The 12,015-nt window shown below is 39.4% G+C and overlaps 1 protein-coding gene across 5 annotated transcripts in view; it reads left to right on the top strand.

The window, feature by feature from the left end:
* The window catches only part of EFR3A (EFR3 homolog A), a 75,447-nt gene that overhangs the window by 42,508 nt on the left and 20,924 nt on the right, over positions 1–12,015 (top strand). For all 5 annotated transcript variants that reach the window (XM_062627008.1, XM_062627007.1, XM_062627005.1 and 2 more), the window contains 4 exons: positions 4,309–4,387; positions 5,299–5,434; positions 7,405–7,569; positions 9,189–9,303. In XM_062627008.1, coding sequence (XP_062482992.1) covers positions 4,309–4,387; positions 5,299–5,434; positions 7,405–7,569; positions 9,189–9,303 — 495 coding nt within the window. The remainder of the gene's footprint in view (positions 1–4,308; positions 4,388–5,298; positions 5,435–7,404; positions 7,570–9,188; positions 9,304–12,015) is intronic.

Below are 12,015 nucleotides of genomic sequence, written 5' to 3'. Positions count from 1 at the left end.
GTAGATATTGGCATCCCACAGATAACCGTTGCAGTCAGTGAAGAGACAAGCCACATAAAATTCAAGTAGCACAAGTGAACACTGTGCCTGGATGAATATATAAAGTTGAGATTTGTACTTTCTTGCAGTTTTCTTCGAAGACCTGTTTTGATATTTTGTGAGGAATATCTTTTAACAGCTCACTTAGTTGTGAATGGCAGATGTGCACACAGTAGGGACGTTATACACAAATGCATGCAGTACAAATGACAGCTGATGTATTAACTATCAAGTGCAGTGTTTTTCAGTTCTGTGCTACAGTTGCTTCTTAAAAAAAAGATGTGAAAAAAGCTACAAACACTGAGATAACTTAAATCTGCTTCTTTCACCTCTAGCATCTAAAAAGTAGGCATATTCTCAGGGGAGATCTTTACAGGAAGCTCTAAACTCAGTGATACAACTTTCAAACCCTGGTGAGGAGGAGAGCTGTGTGCTCCTTGTAGATTTTCAAGATACTCACCTGTTATGGGCACATCTTCTCTTAGATGACCTAGTTCTTCCCCCAAGACTTAAGGATTCCATTCCTGCACTGAAAGGCTTTCAAGCTTCCAAAAGCCCTTTATTTACTACTGTTAAGTAAGAACAGAAGTTCAAAAAGAAGATAGGATAGGTGTTGAGGACAGAAAACTTCTGTAGCCACTTGTTTTTCACCCAAAAGCATTAACTGCAAAGAGCTGTGCTATTATCTTTCCGTGTATACCTATTATACCAGTCTGATAGGAGTTTAACTGTTGTAGAATTGAGTGCTTTATTAATAAATCTTCAACCTTTCCTACGTGTAGAATTTGCATTCCTCCAAAATACCTGCCACTAGAGGGAACTGCATGCTTTATTTCTGAGCTGAAATCAGTAGATGATGACCACAGTTACTCAGAATAGAGTGTTTGTGGTCACCATTTTTGTGTTCCATTTAGAGGAAGAATTGCCAAATAAGTTCATCTTTTTGTAAGTAACTGCTGTAAAGGTTTAGTGGTTTTGAGAGTAAGAGTGCAGAAAATGCAGCTTCCAAGCTATTTTTCCTAAGCAAAAAAAATGTGCTATATAATCAGCTTCGCATTGTGAATGGGCAGAACTGGTAGAGTGGAAGTTTGAGATAGTGAGTCCGTTGTATCCAGTTGAAAAACCTGACTTAATTTGTGCACACTTGGTTAGAAAAAGTTTCTCCTAACAGTTTTCAACAATTTCACTGGTTTTAAGAAAGTTCTGAAAATAATGATAAGGTCACTTATTACAGTGCTAACACTGAAGATGCAGGTTCTGCTCCCCACTTGAAGGCTTCCTTTATCTTGCCTTGGAGTCCCTTCCAACCCAAACCATTCTATGACCAGTCCACGTGCCACCATCGCTTCCTTGCAAAACTGGGAGAACAGTACTGCTGCAACATGATTTGAGGGTAATGAAGACAGTTGAAATCTGGAGTCAGTCTCTTGGTATGGTTTTGGATTGACTTTAATTCTCCTTGTCTTTGGCAGAAATTCTCCATGGTTAGAAGTGTCTGCATCTGGAAAGTCACAAATTCCTATTTTTTAATGAAATCTGACAGATCAATCTGGCAAACTGCTTAATGAAAGTCAAAAATTTCATATTAATATGAGATGAAAAAAATTTGTATTTTGTGTCAGCAGTCACAGGCTATTTAGACTTACTTAGCATGAATTTGCAATGGTGAATAGATTAGACAGATCCAGGGGGATACAGTGAATATAAACAACTTCCCAAGTATAACAAGTTATACCCTATTCATCTCACTGTATTTCCATTCTTGTGAGTTATCAGATCATCAGTGCAAGGGTTTTGAATATCAGAAGACTGGTGTTTAATATTCTTCCGGCAAACATAGTGCATGAGAAGATTATTTCATACATTTCCATACATGCCTCAGTTCTACTTTGTAATCACCAGCATCAGTTTATCATTTTGTACTGTGAGTTGAATTTTGACTGATTGTGGCTCTCACTTGATAAAGTAGTTATTTGCACCATTGTTTCTGCTGTTCCTTTTAATTTCAGAAACACAATTGTGCACATTTGCTACATATGTGCAACATTTTAGTAGAAGGCAGAGTTCAGCATTTGTTAATCCAGCAATAAAATGTTTTGCAATCTCACATAGATACTTTTTGTTAAAGGAAATCTAATTGGAAAAAAAAAAAAAAAACAAAACAAGCAAGATGTGACTTGATTTTTAACTAAACTAAATGCAGCATGTTCAAGATAGCATTAACTCTCTTTTACACAAGCAAAACTATGTTGCATACACTGCCTGCATTCTGATGAGTAAAATATATCACCTACAATAATCTAATACTCCTTTTCTTATGAGTAAAATTCCTGTACACAAAGTATGCTGCCAGTTGAGCTACTACTCAAAATGTTAACTTGGGCTGTCGTCTTTCCCCTTCCATCGCCCCATCAGTTTATGTACCTGATGCAGCTAATTCTTTGCCTATCTGGAAAAGGAAAACTGTGTGTCTTGTTTTGAGAAATAAAAAACAAACTTGACGTAAGAAATATAATTTGACCAATAATCTTGACCATAACCTGCCTGAATGAATCTTTGGGGCACATAAAGAGGTAACGGAGAAAGCATGCTACCCTGAAAGATGAAAGGTTTAGCTGCAATCAGGAGAAGCCAGTGGAGAGCATGATTTTGTGTTTGGTAAGACAAAAATAAAATAGGCTAGCTAAAATAAGCTGTCATCCACAAGTGATGGGCTGTGCTGGAATGATATTAGGGAGAAAGAAGATATGAATAAATATATGATGAAACACTAAGCCTTGAAGGATTTAAAGAGGTAATTTTTTTGTCTTTCTATCCAAGGCAGGATTAAATGTACCTGTGTGTTTGGCATGTGCACAAGAAAGGCAGCTATCTCCACCAGGTAGTCCAGTTTAATGTTTAGTAATGCAAATATGCTGTTACCTTGGCAGACAGACAGCTTTAATATTCCTGAAAATATTTCCTGTAGGGATTTCTATTTAAAGCTGTGTAATGTGTCAAAATGGCTGTATTTCTTTTAAGCTGTGCGATGGACTGCAGCATAATTTAGGGCACAGTGGAGGATGGCTTTATGCCAGCTAGTTTAATCAACCTTGAAGGAGACCTGTGTGCTCAACTAGGTCACTAGGCTGGTAGCAGCTGGCCAGCGAGGTAATTGAGACCTTCAGACTCTAAACAAAGTCAGTTAAAGCATCCAGCCAGTCCTCCAGCATTCAGGGTAGTGGCTGCTTTCACCTGTATGCTCTCAAATTTGTTATTTGGAGCATCTTTATATGTTTGCTCTGCTCTCTGAGGAATGGCAGACCAGTAGTGATTCTGTAACTGAGATTCCTATTTAGAAAGACAAATTCAGTTGCTGCAAGGAAGTTTTTGATTGCTTTTCTTTTGATTGTTGTTTTTTGTTTGTTGGTGTGTTTGGTTTTTGTTTGCTTGGGGGGGGTTTAACCTAAATCATACCAGTTAAAAGGCATCCAAAATTACTTTTTTCAGACTCCACGATTTAAATATGCCTTGATTTTTGTCATGCTTTTCTAGTTACTCAGTTCTTTTTGGAAGGTTTTATGTCTGCCCTATTCATAGCTTTCAGCATAGTGTTTAAGCAGAATTTCTCTCTGCTTGAAACTGACAGTGTTTCATTGGTGGCTCCTATCCCATTTAAAGAGAAACTGAAGCATTTATCGTTCTGATTCTGTTTGGATAATTCTTGCAGAAAGTGTTGAAATACTTCAGAGTGATAAAGGAGTATATATACAAAGAGTAGCTCTTTTTTTTGGTTTCCATATATTATTCATGAAACCACTGTGAAAATGAAAGTAATTCTTAGAGTCTCTCTTCTGGATTTAACTTTCAGTGATAATTATTTTGTAGCTCCTGATTCAAAACAAATTATCTTATTTAGAGTTTGTCAAGGTATAATAATCATCTTCTTCAGTGTTTCTCTTCCTTATAAATAATGTCACAGCTATTTTTATGTGTACACTTTGTATGGAAACAGTATATTCTTAACTGTGTATCTTTGGTATGACTGGTTCCTTAAATTCCCAAAACTGGAAGATCAGGAATTTCTGTTACAGCAGAATGTTTTGTGACCACATCCTAAACCTTGAAACAAAGCTTTTCTGAGGTTATAGTTTTCTTACCTAGTTACTCTTTAGAAGCTTTATGTTAAGGAAATAATCAATTTGAGGTGAACTTTGGGAAAACTGTAAGTTGACATTTATTATATCTGTGGAATGTCATTATTCCAGGTCCCTTAATTTTTGGTTACAGGCATTTAGACCATCACAGACTATGGGATCCCAACGAATTTGCTGTTTCCTGCTTCAAAATCATCATGTATTCTATACAGGTAGGACTTTCTCCAGGGATTTTTTCTTATCTCATTTACATGGTTTGAGCAGATGAGAGAGGTTTAAATGCTCACCTCACCACAGTAGTGATAGACAACAGATGAAGTAAAGATGCCTTTCCATAACTTCTTAGCCTTATTCTTTATTAAAACTGTTAAAATAATAACCTGATAGTGGTTTGTGATGAGAAGTTACCTGATTTACTTTCAGTTACTGTACACTTGTAGAACTAAAAAAGATATTAAGGAATTCTCAGTGAAAGGTAGTGTGGAGGTCCTTCAGCCAGCTCAGAACAAGGAGATGGATAGTCATACTGACCTGACATGTGCTTGATAAGTAAATCTCTCTTAAGGTGGTCATTTCTCATGCCAATACAGCTGTACTGCTGTTGCAATCCAAGAATCCATCTTCACATGGAACTGTGCTGTGCTAATTGATTTTTACTAGTGAGCAACCTCTATTGTCTATTGTAAACATGATCAAAGTCTGCTGCTTGGCTTGGATCAAGCACAGACACCCGAAAGATAAAGTTATGGAATTGCAGGTTTGTGGAAGACGTCTGAGTTTTCTCAGTGTTTATATCAATGGCACTTTGTCATAATAGCAGCTGAAGGCCCTGGACTGCAGTTGGCTGAATGAAGTACTGCTTCAGGCCTCCTCTGTTCTTGTTAGATGTTCCTGAGTATTTTAATGCTATAAGCTTTTGTACACTATGCTGGATGGCTTCATCAGTCATGGTAGGTTTTAAAATCCATATTTAATCATGAATTGATTGAAATCTGGATACATTTCTGAGTAAGAATATTATGGAATAGGAATATGGTTGTGACTGTAGCTGAATGGTGTACGAGTTTATTCTTATTAAAGTCACAGATTAAGCCTTTCTTTCTGTTTGTCTGTGTTTTAATAGGCACAATATTCCCATCATGTAATACAAGAAATTCTGGGACACCTTGATGTTCGTAAAAGAGACTCGCCACGAGTTCGTGCTGGCATTATTCAGGTTCTTTTGGAAGCAGTTGCAATAGCAGCCAAAGGATCAATAGGTAAGTTGTCTTCGATTAAAGGCATCAGGTCAAAGGATAAATTTGAAGGTTGGTTCTTATTTTTGCTTTGTTTTCAGACTGAATGAAAGCATGTATTTTGAGAAGGTCTTTTACTTGGTTTACAGTTACTCAAATGTATTTAATTGGTTGTTTCACTGCTTTATAATCCTTTGCATTGAAAAATGAGTAGATGAATGTTTACAGCCTTGTGAAAGGCAGAAGCTCCTGTTTGGTAAGAATTCACAAAGAGATCTGTGTGTGACTCTACGAAATGTCAGTAGCACTGTCACTTTGTGATATAGCTGCTGTGAGATGAGTGGTAAGAAGGGAGTCAAGTAGAACGATCTTTGTGCATTTTTACTTTTGTAATTTTGAAGCAGCTGATAAGGTGAATTGTGTCATTTAAGGCAGCATAATTCTTTGAAATAAAAGTAGTTACGAAGTTGGGTACACATGTGCTCTGCTGTTGTATTTCCTTGGTCTGCTACTGAAACATTATTCCTTTGCTTCATTAATCTGAGCCTGTTCTTTCAGTAAAAGATCCACTTGCGTGCACAGACCTGTCAGAGTTGTGATCAGAGGGCTGGAGCAGCTCTTCTGTGAACACAGGCAGACAGAGCTGTGCTGTTCAGCCTGGAGAAGAGAAGGCTCTGGGGAGACTTAGAGCAGCTTCCAGTGCCTAAAGGGGTCTACAGGAAAGCTGGAGAGGGGCTTTTTATGAGGGCATGTACTGATAGGATAAGGGGAAATGGCTTTAAACTGCAAAGGGTAGATTTAGATTAGACATTAGGAATAAATTCATTACTGTGAGTGTGGTGAGGTGCTGTCACAGGTTGCCCTGAGAAGTTGTGGCTGCCCCATCCCTGGCAGTGTTCAAGGCCAGGTTGGATGGGTCTTGGAGCAAGCTAGTCTAGTGGAAGGTATCCCTGCCGATGGTAGGGGGGTGGAACTGGATGACTTTTAAGGTCCCTTCCAACCCAAACCATTCCATGATAATGACTTGTGAATTCTTTTACTATATTAATAAAAGAGCTCAGTATTTGATCCAATACATAGAACTGGGTTTCAGTAGCAGGTTTTGAAATAACTGAAAATTGGGTGCAAGTATCAGCAGTTTAACATAGTATTGATGCTTAATTTCAGCAACCACTCGCATTTTCTGTGTAAAACTTGCCATGGTGGGTTGTCTCCAGCCTACAGCCATTTGCTCCTCTTTCCCACAGGACAGGGAGAAGGTAGAGAGAAGGTCAGAAGTCTCATGGATCAAGAGAAAGACAGTTCAATGGGTGAAACAAAAGCTGCATCCACAAAGAAAGCAAAGGGATTTATTCAGTACTTCCCACTGACAGATATTTAGCTGCTTCCCAGAAAGCAGAGCCTCAGCTTGCAGAACAGTTACTTTGGAAGACAAATGTCCCCCAATTCCTCCTCCTTTCTTTGAGCTCTTACCGCTGAGCGTGATGTTGCATGGTATGGAATAGCCCCTTGGTCAGTTTGAGTGAGCTGGCCCATCTGTGTCTCCTCCCAGTTTCTTGCACACCTCAGCCTACTCTTTAGACAGAATAGGAAAAGTAAAAAGCCTTGATACTTGCTAGCACTGTTCAGCAACAGCCAAAACATTGGTGTGTTGTCAGCAATATTTTAGTCACGAACCCAAAGCACAGCACCACTCAGGCTGTGAGGGAGAAAGTTATCTCCATCCTAGCCAGACTCACTACAAATTGATAGTAATGGATTATGCATACACACTGGATTGCATTTACTGATTCCAAATGAATTTCTCAAATATCAAGGTGTAGGCACACTTCAAAAGCTTATCCCGAGGCCATATCCCTCAGACAGTGAATTTCATTTGTTCTTTTCAGCTTAACCTGATTTCTCCTGGGAAGGGATTGAAAAGATTGATTTTAATATACTTAAGGCATCTTTCTCTTGGCAGCTGCAATCATTGTTGTGTGTTTTTTTTCCAGGCCCAACAGTTCTGGAAGTTTTTAACACCTTGTTGAAGCACTTACGCATCAGCGTTGACTTTGAGCTGGGTGATAGGCGCAGTTCAGCAGGGAGTGCCACTTTCAGCACAAGCTCCAAGGAGAGTGATGAGAGGATTGTCCAAAATGCTATTATCCAAACAATTGGTGAGTGATGACAGTAACGTGGGTTCACTTAAAATTACTTCCCTTCTGCATCATCCTCAATGAAATGGTATTAAACCATCTTGAATCAAAGAGGAATACTGGTGAGTATGGTGTCTCTGGTTATATTTGCCTCTAAATCTCAGGCTTACTTCATGTATTTGACTTCTGAAAGACTGTTTTTTTAATTGTTATCTGAGCAGATAGCCAAGAAGCTCAATGAAAATTAAAAATGCTTGTGGACTTACAATACATTTGTTGATTATATTATTATATAGCACTTGAAATATAGACATCATTTGGTCTCAGAGGTGCAAAACTAATATTCTTTTATGAAAATCATATTGCAAGCAGTCACACAGTAATATATTTGAGTAGTTGCTACTTGAAAAAACAGTGTTAAACATAGTGGCAACAATGACACCTAATGGCTGGTTCTGCTGCCACAACTTCACTGAAGTATTTCTTAACACAATACTGAAAATAAGAGCAACAGTTTCTGTAAATGATTTCATTAAAATTGCCTCTCCCCTTTTTTCAGATTTTTCTCTTGATGGTACTGATAATTATATATTGCAGGGCATTTGCAGTGTGTATTCCTTTACTTAAAGAACAAGGGGGAATGTAACTTCCATGTTGTTCACTAATCTGTACCTTTGCTTATGCCATGAAGCTTTCTACAGCCAGCAGCAAGTATATAGTAGATTATTTCTCACCATTCTTAAGTTAAAATGTTAGCATCCCACCTCCCAAAAAAATCCCCCAAAACCCACAACCCAACCTTTTAAAGTAAAGCTTCTTTCTGTCAAAGTGACATTTATTACTGCACAATGGTAGAATAAAATAGGTTACTTCAAGTTGGAAGGGACCCATCAGGATCATCAAGTCCAGCTCCCTGATTCTCTCAGGACTACCGGAAACTAAACCATATGACTGAAAGCATTGTCCAGACACTCTAAACTCTGACAGGCTTGGTGCTGTGACCATGTCCCTGGGCAGCCTGTTCCAGTGACTGACCACCCTCTCTCGGTGAAGAACCTTTTCTTAATGTCCCATCTGAATTTCCCCTGATGCAGCTTTCCCAATATCTTGTTTCCTGTCTCTGGTCACCAGAGAAAGGAGATCAGCCCCTCCTTTCCACAGCCCCATGAGGAAGGGGTAGGCTGCGATGAGGGCAGCCACCGGCCTTCTCTTCTCCAAGCTGAACAAGTGACCTCAGCTGTTCCTCCTAAGTCTTGCCCTCGGGCCTTTCACCATCTTGGTGTGTCCTCTGGACACACTCTACTAGTTTGATGTCCTTATTTAGAGGTGCCCAAAACTGCACGCAGTACTTGAGGTGAGGCCACACCAGCACAGCATAGAGTGGGACAGTCACCTCCCGCAGCTGGCTAGCGATGCTGTGCTTGATGCACCCCAGGACACAGTTGGTCCTTTTGGCTGCTAGCGCACCCTCTTGATTTATACTTAACTTGACATCAACCCAAACCCCCTAAACCAAAGCATAGTTTCATTCTGCATCTGTTTTGATCTTGTTAATGTATTCTTCATATTTGTAAGGCTTTTCTTTTTAAGAGAAGACACTATATCTCTTTTATGTGTGCTTATATTGCGTTTTTATTTAGGATTTTTTGGAAGCAATCTCCCGGATTACCAGAGATCAGAGATTATGATGTTCATTATGGGAAAAGTACCTGTTTTCGGGGCAACATCACAATCACTGGATACCAGTCACCTAGGGTTTGTATATCCTTCATTTTTTAATTTCTAATTAAAAATTTAATTTTTTAGAATCCCGATAAATTAAAAAGTGAAAACATTAAGAAAAGTGAAATGCACATTCTCCCTCATTCAGGGCTATATTAAATACTGTGCAGAATCAAGACAAGCACAGTGTCAGAAGTATGAAATTAATACCCAGATGTGTTAACTGATAGAAAATACCTGATTGGAATGGAACTTATCTTACATTAAAACATTTCTTCTCTCTAAATCTGTACAAATGTTTCTGAAATTGCTTACTTAATGGTGGTTAACTCATAACTTTACATGTGTGTTTTATGAATGAAGGAAGTTGAGCTATGACTAATTTTTTTTCAAATAGCTGTAGGAGTTACAACTACTTTTGTGGGGGGGGAAGTTCTTCATTCTGTACAAGCTGACTTCAGATTAAGAAATAAACTGCAGAAATTCCAATGAATTTGGTTTGGTTTAGATTTTCCAAATTTATTTGAAAATAAAGCCACAGGTGAGCAGACTTCTGTTGTAAACCCATAACTAAAAAGCTGTCATGTGCTGAAGTAGTATTTTTCCCTGTATCATTATGTTTAAAAGATTGCTTTTTCCCAGTATGGGGAAAGTCACTGAAAAGGTTGTAGCTGTTCTTTCCAGGCATGCCTGGACACTTTGTACCACATATGTCTGATCCCCTGGGATCATAAGTACGAAGTCAGCATCATTTTCCTGGTTTCTTGGTGGCTTTTGATACAGTATTGTGTCCCTGCAGTATGGGACGGTATTCCAAGATAGAGATTTGTCTGTGCCAGGCAGTTACCACTCATTGAGAAGGTATCTGGAATATGAATCTATTTACAGTTCTGCACTTGGGTTACCAGTTGGGGTGAGGGGTTTGGGGTTGTTTGTAACTGTACAGTTTTCAGTCATAGGATTCTGTGTAAATATGACTGTTGTGCAATGCACGTTGTCACTGTGAACAGAGGAGGCTTTCTGACTGCTGATAAAATCTTGCATTACTTACCTGAAAATTTGGTCTCTGCTACACAAGATGTGAATGATGCTGCCAGTGGGATATAGCCAGGATTAGAGCCCATGAAGGTGGAAGTTTCCACTGTTATGTAAGGCCAACTTTTGTGAAGAGGCTTGCTCTTTTCTTATGCTATTTAGAGGGCAAAAGTGTTTGTACCTTGTCTGCTTTCTTGGCAGAGTCTCTTTAAATGTCTCTTTACAAGAGAAAGTGTAGGGTACTGCACCTGGGGAGGACTAACCCCAAGTACTGGTACTTGAGTCTCCAGGGGGCTAACCTCTACTGGAGAGCAGTTCAGCTGAGAAGGACCTGGGAGTGCTGGTAGATGGATGGTAAATTGACCATGAGCCAGCAGTGTGCCTTTGTGGCCAGGAGGGACAGTAGTATCCTGGGGTGCATTAGGGGGAGTGTGGCCAGCAGCTCGAGGCAGGTGATCTTTTCCCTTTACTTGGCCCTAGTGAGGCCACGTCTGGAGCACTGTGTCCAGTTCTGGGCACTTCAGTACAAGACAGACAAGGAGCTACTGGAGAGGGTCTAGTGGAGGCCTGGAACATCTCTCTGATGAGGAGAGATTGCACGAGCTGTGCCTGTTTACTCTAGAGAAGAGCAGACTGAGAGGGGATCTCATTAATGCATATGAATACCTCAAAAGCAGCTTCTAGGGTGATGGTGCCAGACTCTTTACGATGGTGCCCAACAACAGAACAAAAAGCAGTGGCAGTAAACTAAAGCAGTTTCACCTCAGCATGAGGAAGAACTTTTTTGTTGAGGGTGGCAGAGCACTGGAACAGGCACTGGAACAGGAACTGCCCAGGGAGGTTGTGGAGTCTCCCTCTGTGGAGACATTCAAAACCCACCTGGACATGTTCCTATGTAACTGCTCTAGGTCTCTTCCAACCCTAATAATTCCATGATTCTGTAAGCAGAGCAATTTATTCCAGGTGCTCTTCTATTGTAAGATCTTGCATGAACAGTGCATATTTGACTATATACCAGTAGGTGTTTAACTTCAAGCACCAGCAGGTGGAAGATGAGAACAAATGAAGAACAGGTTAAGTGGTATTCCATGTACTTTCCTATGATCTGAAAACTGAGGGTTCTTTCAGTTTTTCTGTCTTGATTTTTGCTGATAGCTTTTTCTCAGTCTCAGAGTTTAGGGATCTGGTTTAAAGAAGTGTACCGGTGTCTTAAAAGACTCCATTATGTTTTAATTCAGAAGAAATTCTGAGTGCTGATGCTTATGAATATCAAGTCAAGCATGTAGTGGTTAAACATTTCAGATGCAAAGAGATTTCTGAATGAAGTTGTGAATGCTCCATCCCTGGACAGAGCCTTGGCTGAGATGGTTTAGTGTGAGGTGTCCCTGCCTATGGCAGGGGGGTTGGAACTAGATGATCTTAAGGTCCTTTCCAGCCCAAACCATTCTATGATTCTATAAAACATGAAGATATAGATCTGTTTCCCATATATAATTTAGTCTTTTCAGTTGTATGTGCTTCTTTTTTAGGCCTTCTATAAATGTCCCTTTGAAAAACATTTAGTTATTACACCTCCTTTGGAGATACTTATTTGTGGTTGACCAGCATCCCTTCCAAGACTGTTGTATTCACTTGTGAAAACTGTAGTTGTTAGAATGATGTCTGGAGTGCAATAATATTTTGAAGATACATAAAGAAGCTAATTTTCAT

Source organism: Pezoporus occidentalis, unplaced genomic scaffold (assembly GCF_034315485.1).
Source record: "Pezoporus occidentalis ecotype Australia unplaced genomic scaffold, CSIRO_AGI_Poc_V1 ctg3, whole genome shotgun sequence".
NCBI classification, from domain to species: domain Eukaryota; kingdom Metazoa; phylum Chordata; class Aves; order Psittaciformes; family Psittacidae; genus Pezoporus; species Pezoporus occidentalis.
Note: the sequence above shows the minus strand (reverse complement) of the source record. Positions and strands in the feature narration are given on the sequence as shown.